The sequence below is a fragment of the Hyperoodon ampullatus genome (genome assembly GCF_949752795.1).
Source record: "Hyperoodon ampullatus genome assembly, chromosome: 1".
Classification (NCBI taxonomy): domain Eukaryota; kingdom Metazoa; phylum Chordata; class Mammalia; order Artiodactyla; family Ziphiidae; genus Hyperoodon; species Hyperoodon ampullatus.
The window spans coordinates 61,406,990-61,422,539 of NC_136914.1; the positions used below are offsets into that span (position 1 = coordinate 61,406,990).

Below are 15,550 nucleotides of genomic sequence, written 5' to 3' on the forward strand. Positions count from 1 at the left end.
AGGGGTGTGGGGAGGCTGGGTTTGTTTGAGGTGTTTAAGTTTTTGTTAAAATTGTGATCCTTATCATTGCCTTTAGAAATGTGTTGACATACACATTTCTGGGCACAGTCCCAGGATCAGAGCAGAAATGGGGTGAGGTTTACATCACAAATAAATTGAAGAGGAAACAGATAATCTGACAGGACAAAACATATTAAACTTTTGGGACCCAAGCCCTAGATTGTGTTTTTATTTAAAAAAACAAAAACAAACCAAAAACTTGGCTGCTGTGATGTTAAAAAAAAAAATCAAAGACAATGAATAACATGATCTTAATCAGTAGGAAAGAAACACAGGTTGAAAGGTTCATAGTCACCCTGAGTCTGGCTTGCCTGGGAAGTCTGAATGCATCAATGGCTTGGGTTGGAGTCCCTTGGGAAAACAGAAAACAACAGCCCCCTTTCCATGTTTTCTTTTTCTTTGCAGTTGGATTTAGAGGTGGTGCTGCAATGAGGCCCTGGCCATTGATGTCTACATCTCACAGTGAATAAAGCAGGCTTGCCTTGCCCAGTTGTACACAGCCACAGTGTATAATGGAAGAGCAATCTGTTGTCATATAGACTGGGGATGGAATCCCTCTTACTAGCCGGGTTCTTGGGCAAAATACTTAATCTATCTTCTATCTATAAATTAATGATACCACCCATCTCAGAAGATTGCTGTGAAACCCATGCAAAATTACATACTAAGTGCCTGGGCATAGTGAACATTTTTGAAATGTTAGGTCTTCTTCCCTCAGGTTGGGAAGAGGTGGCTATGATGTCCCATAGTTCTGAACACGTACTAACATTTGCCAACTTTTTCCATTTCAATCCTCATCTTTTAGCAAACCTAATTACATGTCTCCAAGACACTGAGGAGGTAGATCCTAGATGTCATAGCTCTCCCATTCTAATACTATCTTATGAAGTCCCTGGTCTTCTGAAATTACTACAGTTGCCCAATAAAGAGTTTGGAAAGGCACTAACAAGATGCCCATCAATAAGACAATAGCTCTTTCCAGACCCCTGAAGGTCAAAATGTTTCCCACACTCCTCCAATGGGACCTGCCTTCTGTAGCACCTTCAAGCTGGGTCAATATTAGCCCTGGGCTTAAAGCAAATCAATAACAGTCCAGGACTGTTAGTTAATCCAATAGTAAAGCTATTTAGGAGGGAAAATCCAAATTTCCAGATGAGGGAGAAAAGAGCTGTAGAAAATGGACAATAACTATTGTTTATAAAGAAGAAAAGATTTTCCTAAATTTTGAGGGACTTACTGACAGGTCAGCCTCTTCAAACGAAAGGGGCTCCAAAGCTGCTGGGTGTATCTGATAAATGATACATATGTTCCATGCTTTTCTTCTGTTTGTATTTAATATTTAGCAATACAAAATGGAGGAAGGAACCTCAGTTTCCAAATAAGAAACTTAAATTTAACCACATCTTTAAAACCATTTAATCTCATTTCTAGATGACCTCACAGACATAAAAAGACAAATATACAAAGATGTTCAATCCAGAATTATTTATAATAGCCAAACCTGGAAACCAAATCAAGGTCCATTAGTTAGGGATCAACTAGTTAAATTATAATACATACAACAGGCTATGGTACAGACATTAAAAATAATGTGGGGCTTCCCTGGTGGCGCAGTGGTTGAGAGTCCGCCTGCCGATGCAGGGGATACGAGTTCGTGCCCCGGTCTGGGAAGATCCCACGTGCTGCGGAGCAGCTGGGCCCGTGAGCCATGGCCGCTGAGCCTGCGCGTCTGGAGCCTGTGCTCCACAACGGGAGAGGCCACAACAGTGAGAGGCCCGCGAACCGCAAAAAATAAATAAATAAAATAATAATAATGTAGATCTGTATCTACTGACAACTAATGTGGGTACATATTACTGGGTAAGAAAAGCTCATTATAGAAAACCATGTATCACTTGATCCCATTTGGAAGGAAGTGACAGTATAGTGCAGCAGTTCTCAAACTTCCTGGTCTCAGGAGTCCTGTACACTGAAAGATTACTGAGGACCCCAAAGAACTTTTGTTTTTGTTTATGTGAGATATACAGTATAGACATTGATATACTGTACTTGAAAATAAAACTAAGCCTGCCTCTCAATTTTTCTGTGAACCTAAAACTGCTCTAAAAAACCTTTCAAAAAAAACTTAATTAAAAAAAGTGTATTTAAAAATAACAATACCAAACCCATATTAACAAAATAACATATTTTATGAAAAAAATTAGATTCCCCAACCCCCCCCACCAAATTAATAAGAGTAGTCGTACTGTTACTGTTTTACACTTTGGCAAATCTCTTTAATGTCTGGCTCAAAAGAAGAAAGGTAGATTACTTTCTGCATTATAGCAAGTGTATTAGTTTGTTAGGACTGCCATAACAAAATACCACAGACTAGGTGGCTTAAACAAAAGCATTTATTTTCTCAATAAATTCTGGAGGCTAGAAGTCCAAGATTAAAGTGTTGGCAGACTTGGGAATTCCCTGGTATTCAGTGGTTAAGACTCCCTGCTTTCACTGCCGAGGGCCTGGGTTCAATCCCTGGTAGGGGAACTAAGATCCCACAAGCAGCAAAGCATGGCCAAAAAAAAAAGAAAAAAAAGGTGTTGGTAGACTTGGTTTCTCCTGTCTCCTCCTGGCTTGCAGATGGCTGCCTTCTTGCTGTCACACATGTCATACATGTCTTTCCTCTGTGCATGCATATATCTGATGTTTTTCTTTCTTTCTTTTTTGGTTGTCAAATGATCCTTTATTGAAATATTTTCCTTTGCTGTCCTTAACTAGCTGGGCATTCCACTGCACCACTGTTGATGTCATCCATGATGTCATGAGGGTGGCAGCCATCAACATTGCAGTCCACAGACTGGGCAGTCCCTGGGATCTCTTTAATGGTTCCAGACAGTTCTTGAGCTAAAAATAAGTGCCACATCTGTTGGGCAATGTTGACAATCTCATCAAAAATTGTATGTTCACTGTGCTTAATGTTCTGCTTCTTTCTGTCTCTTGGCCATTCCTTGAGGGCTTTGATGATCAGGGCAGAGGCAGAAGCAACTTCTTCAGTCTGGCCCTGTCTGTTCTGAATTGGTCAGTTTCACTGTCATTCTCGGACCCTTCCAATCACCAGTTACTAGGCAATATCATCAACCAAACTTTTTTGGAGACAGACCCAGGGAGCTGATCTCAGTAGTCAGGGGTCCGATGTTTCTTTGTGTGTCCAAATTTCCTCTACTTATAAGGACATCAGTCAGACTGGCTTAGGGCCCACCGTAACAGCCTCAGCCTCATTTTAACTTAATCACCTCTTTAAAGGCCTTATCTCCAAACAGTCACATTCTGGGGTACTAGGGGGTGAGAGCTTCAACATATGAATTCTCAGGGGACACAATTCAGCCCATAGTAGTAGCTATAATGGGAAGTAGCTAGTAAAAGCACAGCACAAGTACTGAGAGCAAACTGAGTTTCTCTCTAAAAACACGTATCTAGGGCTTCCCTGGTGGCACAGTGGTTGACAGTCCGCCTGCCGATGCAGGGGACATGGGTTCGTGCCCCGGTCCGGGAGGATCCCACATGCCGTGGAGCGGCTGGGCCCATGAGCCATGGCCGCTGAGCCTGCAGGTCCGGAGCCTGTGCTCCGCAACGGGAGAGGTCACAACAGTGAGAGGCCCGTGTACCGCAAAACAACAACAACAACAAAAAACAAAAACATGTATCTATAACCTAAACCTACCAACTTACAAAATTCTAGAAAACACAAAAATATACAAACATATATTCTATTAACCATCAGTGTGATGATGTTACCATATCATATAGCCTCTGGAGAGGCTCAGGAGAGAATCAGAGTGAAAAAGGCTAATTATGCCTTAATATATATATATATTTTTTTTGGCGGTACGCAGGCCTCCCACTGCTGTGGCCTCTCCCGTTGCGGAGCACAGGCTCCAGACACGCAGGCTCAGTGGCCATGGCTCACGGGCCCAGTCGCTCCGTGGCATGTGGGATCCTCCCAGACCGGGGCACGAACCCGTGTCCCCTGCATCGGCAGACAGACCCCCAACCACTGCGCCACCAGGGAAGCCCTATGTCTTAATATTTTTATGAAAATAGTAGGACCTTCCCACGCCTCCAAAGGATCTCAGGGACTCTGAGGGGTACAAAGACCACATTTTAAGAAACAGAGATACAACCTTTATGACCTCAGGCAAATTTCTTAACCTTGTTAAGCCTCAGTTTCTAAAATGAGGTTAATGATAACACCAACTTAAGTGGGCTTGTAAAGATTTAATGAATAAATACACATTATTCACAAATAAATGACAAATGTAAGCATTCTGCTAATATTAGCTGTTATCATTTGTGAAAAATTACTTAGCAACATGATACATGTGCTTAAATGCATAGGAAGTAGTAACCTCTGGATGAGGAAATCTATTTTTTAAACAAATATTTAAACTGAAGCATAACACTGCAAAAAGCATAAGACAAAGTAGATAGCCTGATGATTTTTCACACAGTAATCTTATTTTACCTTTGTTTGAGAGATCATTTTATTAATAACAACAAAAAAGTTATTGATAAACAACCAAAACAGCAGCCCCTTTTCTCACCTATAGCATCCTTGGGTTTTGCTATCCATCTCTCTGTAAGCATCAAGACAGAATCTGAGAGGTGTTCCTTAACTCAGTACCCCTCTGGTACCATCAGGTTCTCTTTGGCACCAGGAAAAGCGCACAGTGCAAGAGCAAACCTGAACCAAGCTTTGTGTCATTATGAAGCTGGATTCTCATCCGTGTCCAATTTAGTAAACTCTGAAGTTCACTTAAAAAATAACCATTATAGGACTTCCCTGGTGGTCCAGTGGTTAAGAACCCACCAATGCAGGGGCCACAGGTTCAAACCCTGGTCCGGGAAGATCCCACAATGACATGGGGCAACTAAGCACGTGCACCACAACTACTGAGCCTGCACTCTAGAGCCCACGAGCTGCAACTACTGAGCCCGCACCCCACAACTACTGAAGCCTGCACACCGCAACTACTGAGCCAACGCACTGCAACTACTGAAGCCCACACGCTCTGGGGCCCGTGTGCCACAACTACTGAGTCGCGTGCTGCAACTACTGAAGCCCACACGCCTAGAGCCCGTGCTCTGCAACAAGAGAAGCCACCGCAATGAGAAGCCCGTGCACCACAACCAAGAGTAGCTCCCACTCGCCACAACTAGAGAAAATCCCACGTGCAGCAGTGAAGACCCAACGCAGCCAAAAATAAGTAAATAACCATTATAAGAAACATTTATCATGTTTCTACCAAGGGTATGGAGTTCATTTGAGGGTAACTCATTGTGCCCCTTCAAAAAAACACCAATATTATTCTCCATAACAAAGTTCCTTATATAATAACAGAGATCTTGTGTAATAATCATGGTGAGAGATTTTTTTCCCCTTCTCCTCTTAGAGGAGTTAAGGGTGAATTCAGTGCCTCAAAAGCCAACTGGAGTGATGTTAGGTGCAAATTAACTCTATTTCAGTGCAGAATGAACTGCAAAGTGGTAATACTAAGGGAGACTGGATTATAAGCACAGAAGTAAATCCTCCATCCTTGACCCCATTACAGTTTGGTGAAAGGGGACCTGGAATCTTGAAAAATTCTTTTAGTTCCATCAAAAATTATTTGCTCTCTAACACTGTTGCTCTTCTCTAGAAGTTCTACATCAAAACTACCTGCTACTCCCCCTTCTACAACAGTAAAGTGTACTTTCTTTAGAGCTACATTGTCTCAAAAATTTGTCTATTGGCTTCTAGAAAGAAAACTTAAAACATAAAATGTTTTTTCCAATTCTACCAATACCTACAAACTTACAAAACAAACAAAAATACATAAGCACACACTCTATTAACCATCAGAGTGATGATGTCACCATATCACATAGCTGCTGGAAAACTCCACTTTACAAGCATGAGAGAATGAGAGTGAAAAAGACAAATAACTTGTGAAAAATTACCTGTGAAAAATTACAGTATGATAAGTCCTTAAACGCATAGTTACCTCTAAATACTAAATAACAGAATTTCTAATTCTGTTAAGAATTTAGCATTTGATATATAAAGTTATATTTTCCAAAGATAAAAATTTTTTTCCTAAAAACATAAGTCATACCTCTGATACTTAAAAGAAGACATCTTTACTTCCTGGTCAAGGTTGCCCAACGGCAGCTATCAGAAAGAAATCAGTAAGACAGAAGCGGGACCAAGAAGAGATGAGGGCACTGAATTTCAGTTGACTCTGCTATTCAGTACTACCTCTGGGAGCACTCATTCCCATATGCCATTTAACAATCAGGTGAGTGGGGTAAAAGCTCAACTTAAGTTAAAAAATGAGTATTACCAGTAGAAAGCTTTTTGGGGAAAAACCAACCCTGCAGGCACCAATATGTAACTCCTGGATGAAAAATATGCTATGCTATTGAATAAGTGATGGCAGCAATGTATCCCAACACACACTGACTAAGGGGGTCAAACTGAAACTATATAATAATACTAAAAAATACTAAAAGAAAAACACAGTCACTTTAGAAATTCATTTATTCACAAATGATCTGTGCAGTCACATTGATAACAAATCTCTGAGTGTTATACACAGCCCTTACCATGTCGTGGCCTTGTTAACACACGGGATTCAGAATCATACTTCTCAAATACAAAGTAAGAATCAAGATTAAGACTAAGGAATGAAGGAAAGAGAGAGGCCATGGAGGGAGAAAGGCTGTGAGGGGGTAGATATGAGAGGTAACAGTGAGGCTGGAGCTCCCCAGCAGAGAGTGTGGCAGGACTGTGCTGGGAGCTCCCTCCCTTTGCTGGTCTGCAGCAAGGAAGGAGTGAGTGCCTTCTGTGGCTGACACTCTCCCAGGGAACTCTGCATAGTCCTGCTGGCATCACCATTGTTTTGATCGCTGCTGCCCTGAGAAGTAAACAGAAAAGAGCTACAATACTGCAGCTCCATCAGTGGCATGGGAAGGCGAGGGTTAGGGTAGGGTGAAGGAACAGGAATCTAAGAAATATAAAAGGTACCAACTTCAGAAGAAAAAGGAGAGATCAAAGTAAAAGGTAAAAACTTTACCAGTTATTTTGCTAAAGTTTAAATTCTAAGTAGTAAAGGAATTGAAAGCAGGGTCTCAGATATTTGTACACCCATGTTCATAGGGCATTATTCAGAACAGCCAAGAAGTGGAAGGAACCCAAGTGTCCATCGATGGAAGACTGGATGAACAAAATGTGGTTCAGTCGGTCCTCCATATCCATGGGTTCCACATCCGTGGAGTCAACCAACTGCAGACCAAAAATATTTGGAAAAAAAATTACAGAAAGTTACAGAAAGGAAAACTTGCATTTATTGTGTGCTGGCAAATATTTACATGGCATTTACATTGTGTTTGGTATTATAAATAACTTAGAGATGATTTAAAGTATACAGGAGGGTATGCATAGGTTATATGCAAATATTATGCCATTTTATATAAGGGACTTGAGAATCCACAGATACCAAGGGAGGTACTGAAACCAAGGGAAACCGAGGGATGAGTGTATATACATCAGATGGAATATTACTCAGCCTTAAAAAGGAAGGAAGTCCTGACACATGCTACAAAATGGATGAACCCTGAGGACATTATGCTAAGTAGAATAAGCCAGTCACAGAAAGACAAATACTGTATGATTCCACTTATATGAGGTATCTCAAGTAGTCAAATCCATAGAAAGAGAAAGTAGAATGGTGGTTGCCAGGGGCCTGGGGGGGTAGGGGGGAAGAAGAGTTGCTTAAATGGGTACAGAGTTTCAGATATGCAAGATGAAGAAGTTCTAGAGATATTTTACAACGATACGAATATACCTAACACTACCGAACTACGTATTTGAAAATGGCCTAAGATGGTAAATTTTAGGTTATGTGTTTTTTACCACAATAAAAAACAAATTCTGGGTATTGATTAAAAGGGGGAAGGAAAAAATACAAACCTTCTACAATCTGTAGATATTATCTAGGTGGAGAGATTAATAAGATCACACACCTGTAATTCTCTTTTAAAGTATTAATATAAGAGTTTAATGGTTGAGGCAAAATCAGTAGGTATATAAGAAATAATGCAAATCTGAGCTCCACGGGGCTTCAGAGGTACATTTTCAGAGAAGAGCTTTGGAAAGAGAGGTAGACCCTGTGAAAGATGAACAAGCTAAGGGTTACAGGCGTATGTTCTCCCTGTGCTCACAACCATCTCGCTGACAGTGCGATGACTGTGGACCACCATTAGACACCATGGTATCCTTGGGGAATCACCCAGGAAAGTTATCACCCAAATTTCCACATCCCTCCTTGGCAATTAAAATGATGATACTTTCATTCAGCACCTTGTGAGGATGTTTAATTTCCAGTGTTTCCCAAGATCCACCTCAGGAGAAGTCAATTTGTCCACAGGAGGCATAGTTTCCAAAGCTGTCTACTGTGAATCTCTGAGAGATGTGAATTGAATTGAGCTTTAGGGTACCAAAGGAGAAGTTCTCAAATAGCTGAAAAGGAAGAATAAAAACTCAGAGTGAATATCCAAAGAAAATCATAGATGAAAACATTAAACATCAGATTCTCTTGTAAAAACACCACAACAATCCCGACAAACCTCCTGTGCTTTCTTTTCAGTATTTATTCTGAAAAATGATCCTGGAGAGGAGGAACAGAAGCGGGAGTGAGCAAAGAACAGCAGCTCTTCGTTGATTAATTGAAAGGCCTCCTCTGACAAAATGCACTAGAGAAAGAGGTCTGAGAAGTCAACTCCAAAATGTATCTATTGAGCAGATATGACCAGGAACTTGTAACAAACATCCTAGGGCCATACCCTGATCCATAGGGCCTAACAAAGCTGCTTCTAAGACTTTCAGTTACTGACCATGCAGGATGTTAGTTTTGTTACAGCCAGGATAAAATTTGATATAATATATTCCCCCACCTCGTCAACAACATTTATTAGAAACACTGACTAAAATAAACAGAAGATAAGGTTCCTGCCCTACAAATAACTCTGATAACCCAGCGAGGAGTACAGAACACTTTCGCACACAAAACAGCCAGAGGAACACTTCTATTGAATGATATAACAAGTACAAATGATAATATTTATCAAAAACCTTTCATTAGACTTTGGATTCAAGCCAACATCCCAAAGTAAATGCTCTTTACTACAATTCTTTATTTAAAAAGCTTTCAACTTTGTCAGAGGAAGGGATGAGCCACACTCTGAGAAAGACCTGCTCTTGTGATCAGCACATTTACAAGGCAGAATGTAAAATGACATCAGAATTCATTCGAGGGAAATTAAGCCACACTGCTTAGATAAGGAGTGTCAAAGAGTAAAGGGCTGACCTTCTTCTGTTAGGATGGAAGAGTTGCTCTTTCTTGTCAGCACAATCCTGAGAAAGCCCTTCAGTATGTCAACCAGCAATGCTTGAGTAGAACCTAAAGCTGAAACCTTTGCACATTAGCAAGTGACTGTCTTGTCTCTTCACTTATTTTTATAGTATCTCTATAGCCATGGACTTCAGCCACTGTCACCTTTCCTCTTCCTGCAATTAATGGCCTAGCGAAATGCCTGGGGTTCATTTAAAGTCTAACTTTATAAAGCCCAGTAAATACTGATTCTTCAACATGACATCAACTTGACCCCAAAGATCTATTTAGAGGTTGTGTGCTGCATTGTCTTGTCTTTCTTTCAGCTCTTGCCTGCATTGATTTACACAATTAACTTCTCTTCCTGGCTTCAGCAGCCTGTTCAAACCATATCCACCCTTTTGTGTAAAGAAATACAGCCCGAAATGTTTATTGGCTAATCCCTTTGCTGAACGTTAATTTGAAGTGAAAGCCATGCCAACAAGACGTGACGGATTTACAGCTTTACAAACTGAAGGCTTCTAGGTACAAAGAAGACATAACCAAAGGGGCAATAAAAGACAAGGCAAAACAAAACTAAAAGGGAACTCATAATACTTTCAACAAGTTAGTTTTTAGGGATTAGCAGTCCATGGTTCTTCTCTTTGTACCTATGATTCCAAGTGATGGAGACATCACAGCTAGGAGCTGGAAAGTGCTTACCTCTGACTTCACTTTGCCTTTTAAATACTTATAACCTCCAGACGGCATGATTTGCCAGGGAGATTTCTCATGCTTTAGGTTTGAAGCAAAGAGTAAATACGGTGATAATGAAGTTAGCTGGGATATGATTTCAATGCAGTAATTACACAGATTAAGAGAAGACTGAACACAAGTTCTCATGCTCCTCTAAGACAAGAGCACCAGGTGGAAAGACTGAAGTCAGTCTAAACTTACGACAGGCATGTGGGAGCTGGGTAGCTGTGGACAGACGACACCACCCATGGTACAAGATCATAAGGGGTAAAGACTCAATAAGATGAACAAGTCGAAGTACCTTCCTTGTAAACTGTAAAGTACTCCTGAAAAGTAAATATTTCCTATGATGTTTACAACATCTCTCTGCTCTTCTTAACCTGTCCTTATTCTACCTTCATAGGCTGCCATCTTCTTCCACACCTTTTGATAACATCATAATCAAACGGATTTCTTATCCAAAGTCCCTAGTGTAAGGCCAAGCTTCATTTTAGCCTTTCCTGTCCCCATGTTCTTGTTCTCTATGTTTATGATGATTTAGTGACAATTTTTCATAGTTATTTTATTGTTTCGTCATTGTTTTATCTTTAGTCTTAAGATTCTCTTTTAGTTCTGCCAATTATTTCTGGTAACTCGTTAAAATATAAGTTCTACAGAAGAAAGAATTTTTATGTTCTTCAAAGCTGAATCCCACTATATGCTATAACTGTATCTATGCATATGATCAATAAGCATTTGTTAGATAAAATGACAACAAAATCGAATGCTGGAGATGTCTGTGTACTTCGTGTAGGAAAAGAGAAAACTATAACATGACCTTGTTTAGATGGATATAAAAATCTCATTTATAGATCACCACCTAGGAATCCTTGAACAAGACTTACCCAATGGTATTACCTCTAATGTAACCTCACCTGTAACTACTTGTGAAGAAAGAATTTATAGTTATTAGTAATGGAAATTTCACATATTCCTTTAAATTTCTATGTGTTTCTTATTTGTCAAAGCCTAGTCTTAGCTCAAATTTCTGATCTAGAATGTCACTGAGCACCTGATATTGTGCATTTTCATGTAAAGAGGCATATGATGTGGTGTTGTCTCCCAGGCAACTGCCATCTGGTTAGGGAGATGGGGTATGTGTCAGAAGAGAGGCATGTTGATGACACGGGTGTGTTCACCTTGTGAAAAGTTACTGTACTATGTACTCAATTAAAGTTTACCTAAAACAATATAGGTGGCAAAGGTTAAATGTGGGAGGAGAGGTATAGGCAATTAATAAATGCAGTGGGAGGTGAGAAAACAATGGATGTAGAGGGCTGGGGCATCTAGAAAAGCCATCTGGAAGAGTCAGAAACTGAGCTGGGCCTTGTAGCAAGTGTAAGACTTAGTGAAGAGGAGGAGGGAGGGCAGCATGAAGGCAGAAATGGGTATGGAGGGTCAAGTAGACCAGGTTAGATGTAATGGAGGGTTCCTAAAAAGAAGCAGTGAGAAGACTAAGGCTAGAGACATAAGGAGGGAAAATCAGATTAAGGGGGGCCCTGAGGCTCAGGTTCAGAAGTTAGACTTCATTCTAGACGGTGGGGAACCACTGAAGGCTTCTGAGTAAGCTGGTGGCCCAAGATGAAAACCAAGGGAAATTAATCTGGGTGTGGCATACTGATTGTGCTGACTGGAGAAAGGAACAAGAGAAGAAAGAAAAGGAGACCAGGGTAGCAGTTAAACTGTGAGATACTGAGTGTCTATTGACTAAAAATAGTAGTAGTGGGCCTGGAAAGATTGAAGCAGATGTGAAATACTATGAATGAAACACAGAACAGACTCCGTGATTTTCTGGATGAGAGGAAGGAGGTACAAAAAGAAGATGAGAAAAGTCGTGGATGACAGGGTAAAGGGATATGTGAGGGTACCATTGATAGCGACAGAACATTTCTGAGTGGGAGCTATTTTATGGGGAAAAACAAAAAAAATTCAGATCTGTTTACACACTCATTCTGTGTCTTTAGCTGTGTGTCTCAAGCCCTTCTCCAACCAAGGGTTTGCCTGGTATGCTCTGAGAATATATACTGAAGACATGAAATCCGTAGCACAATTAAGTGGAAGCACATCACCATAAAATCTTTACAACTAGGGGGCTTTCCTGGTGGCGCAGTGGTTGAGAGTCCGCCTGCCGATGCAGGGGAAACGGGTTCGTGCCCCGGTCTGGGAAGATCCCACATGCCACGGAGCGGCTGGGCCCGTGAGCCATGGCCGCTGGGCCTGTGCGTCCGGAGCCTGTGCTCCGCAACGGGAGAGGCCACAACAGTGAGAGGCCCACATACCGCAAAAAAAAACCCCAAAAAAAACAAACAAAAAAAAAAACAAAAAAACTTTACAACTGTCTATTTTTTTAATTGAGTAGTATTTCTCTATGTATTAGGGAAATGAACTCTTTGTGTGATGAATTGCAAATATATTTTCCCCCAATTTGTCATTTGTCTTTTGACTTTACTTATGGTGATTTTTACCATGTCAATTTAAATTTTTATAAACTCAAATATATCATAAGAGATTTTTAAAACAAAGTTACCTAATGCCAATATTGTTATATATTAAAAAATCAGGGCTTCCCTGGTGGCGCAGTGGTTGAGAGTCCGCCTGCCGATGCAGGGGACACGGGTTCGTGCCCCGATCCCGGAAGATCCCACATGCCGCGGAGCGGCTGGGCCCGCGAGCCATGGCCGCGGAGCCTGTGTGTGTCCGGAGCCTGTGCTCCGCAACGGGAGGGGCCACAGCAGTGAGAGGCCCACGTACAGAAAAAAAAAAAAAAAAAAAAAAAAAAAATCAAGGTGAACAACAAGTATATATGTTGACAACAACACTAAAGATCATAAGAGCTAAAGTTTACTGAGCAAGCATGTATGCCAGGCATTATACTTCGGGCTCTATGTGATTATCTGACTGCCTCCTCACAACCCCAAGAAGCAGATACTATTATTAACCCCCATTTTAGGGTTGAACCTGAAATTTAAAAGGCTAAAGTAACTTGTCCAAGAATACACAGCAAGTAAACAGTGGAAAATTGACATTCATAAAGCTGGAAAAGAAAAAAAAAAAAAGGATGTTAAGATTCAAACCCAGAACTTATATACAAAACAGAAAGAGACCCACAGACATAGAAAACAAATTTATGATTACCAAAGGGGAAAGGTGGGGGAGGGATAAATTAGGAGATTGGGATTAACATATATACACTATTATACACAAAATAGATAGCCAACAAGGACCTACTGTATAGCACAGGGAACTACACTCGATATTGTGTGATAACCTACATGAGAAAAGAATCTGAAAAAAAAATATATGTATGTATAACTGGATCACTTTGCTGTACACCTGAAAGTAACACAACACTGTACATCAACTATACTTCAATTAAAAAGAAAAAAAAAAGATTCAAACCCAGGTAGCTTAACTCTGAAGTCTGAACTCTTTAACCTCTGTACTCTACAGCCTCTCCTTGTGGGTGATGCCCCTTAAAACCTGGCCCTGTTAAACCACGGAGATTAAGCTTGACTCACAAAACTCCCAAAGACTGAAATGAACATATTTTTTCCTCGTTATTCCTACTTTCATTGTCACTTCTTATCCTGGACCTCATTTAAGAATCAGATGGCTATAGTTCAGCTAGAAGAATTTTAATTGAATTCTGGATGAAAATAAGCACAAATCAACTAAATGGCTCCATTTAATTAGGTACCTGAATGGAGAAGAGGAAGAAGCTTAAACTACAAGTTTAAAAAAAGAAAAAAGAAACTTGGTTGCTCTTTATAGGCTAAAGTAGTTCAAGAAGAGCAAAGTGGTCTATTGTTTAGAAAATAAAAGACCTAACAGGAAAAATTTAAATTAAAAAAGAACCATGGCAAGGTACTTAAATCATATTGAGTTTTTTTCCCTCACTGTTGTTTTATAACAATTCCTTGGGGATTTTGAAACCTAAACCTTTTTCTTTCTGAAAACATTTCTCTCTGACGCACACACAGAGCCCTGTTATGTTGGAAGCCAGCATTTTTTAAAGCCTGTCGTAAAGGAACAAAACAATGAACAGCTGCACAAAACTACAAATATTTGATAAGGAAACAAACAGAATTTAAGACTGCCAATATTTGTGATATCACTTGTAAGTAATAAGTACTGATTTGGACAATTAAAGAAAATTTAAAACCCAAGTAAGTGTAAGTATGACATTTGAAAACTGTTAAGCATACAGCTGCTATCCTTTATTGACTACTCACAGTTATCTTCAGAAAATTAAAGTTTTCCTATTACCAAGTAAAGAGACAAATGTGGACCACCAAGATGAAAGGTTTTTGGTTAAAACCAAAGCTTCCCTGACAGAATCTCAAGACAAAGATCTAACCATCCTGCTGTCCCTTGCTCACATGATCTGTGAAGCCTACCATTTTTAGTTTGTACATGTTTGTTTCCTAGGGAGAACACAGAAGAAATTATTGATTTCTGGTAATGTAGTGGTATACACTGAAAGAAAACAAAAAGCAAGATTTAAGGGCTAACTGTGGTCATTTTCCCTTGCATTCATTTCAGACCTTCTACTCCCTCCTCTCAGGCCCTATGACACAACCATAAAAGACCAGAAATAATTCCACATGTGACTAGGCTGCAAAGATGAGCCTCAAAATCTCAGCGAGAGGTGGGGAGGAGAGTAAAGAGGAACCTCCTAATATCTGTGACCTCAAGCTACAAAACCGAATGAATGGCCAATCCTCAACAGCATAATGACAGACATGTTGGGGATCCCTGTCCATTGGGCTTCCCAAATGAGGCTCGCTCTCTTTCTTCAATCTTAGACAAAGTAGTGGTCACTCTCTTCAAAGATCTCTCCTTTAAGAAAATCTATTTCTTGTGCTGGGTGGCCTCAGTGAACTATTTGCTATCTGATTTGACTTCAAAAAGAGGAAATTCAGTTTTGAAGTCTAAAATGAAGATTCAAAATATGTTAAGTCCTGGCAAAAGAAATAAAAGCAAAAATGAACGAATGGGATCTAATTAAATTTAAGAGCTCTTGCACAGCAAAGGAAACCAGTGACAAAATGAAAAGACAACCTAATGAATGGGAGAAAATATTTGCAAATGATATGGCTGACAAGGGGTTAATAGCCAAAATATACAAACAGCTCATACAGTTCAATAACAAAAAAACAACCCAATTAAAAAATGGGCAGAAGACCTGAACAGACATTTTTCCAAAGACATACAGATGGCTAAAAGGCACATGAAAAGATGTTCAACAACGTTAATTATCAGGCAAATGCAAATCAAAACAACAATGAGATAACACCTCACACTTG

At 40.1% G+C, this 15,550-nt stretch overlaps 1 protein-coding gene across 2 annotated transcripts in view; it reads right to left on the reverse strand.

Annotated features, from left to right (window-relative positions):
• Positions 1-8,482: 8,482 nt before the first annotated feature.
• ASCC1 (activating signal cointegrator 1 complex subunit 1) overlaps positions 8,483-15,550 on the reverse strand; it is a gene marked incomplete at its 3' end in the record, with an annotated part of 83,109 nt that continues 76,041 nt past the window's right edge. For both annotated transcript variants that reach the window (XM_079706223.1, XM_079706224.1), the window contains one exon: positions 8,483-8,599. In XM_079706223.1, the coding sequence (XP_079562349.1) occupies positions 8,483-8,599 (117 nt within the window). The remainder of the gene's footprint in view (positions 8,600-15,550) is intronic.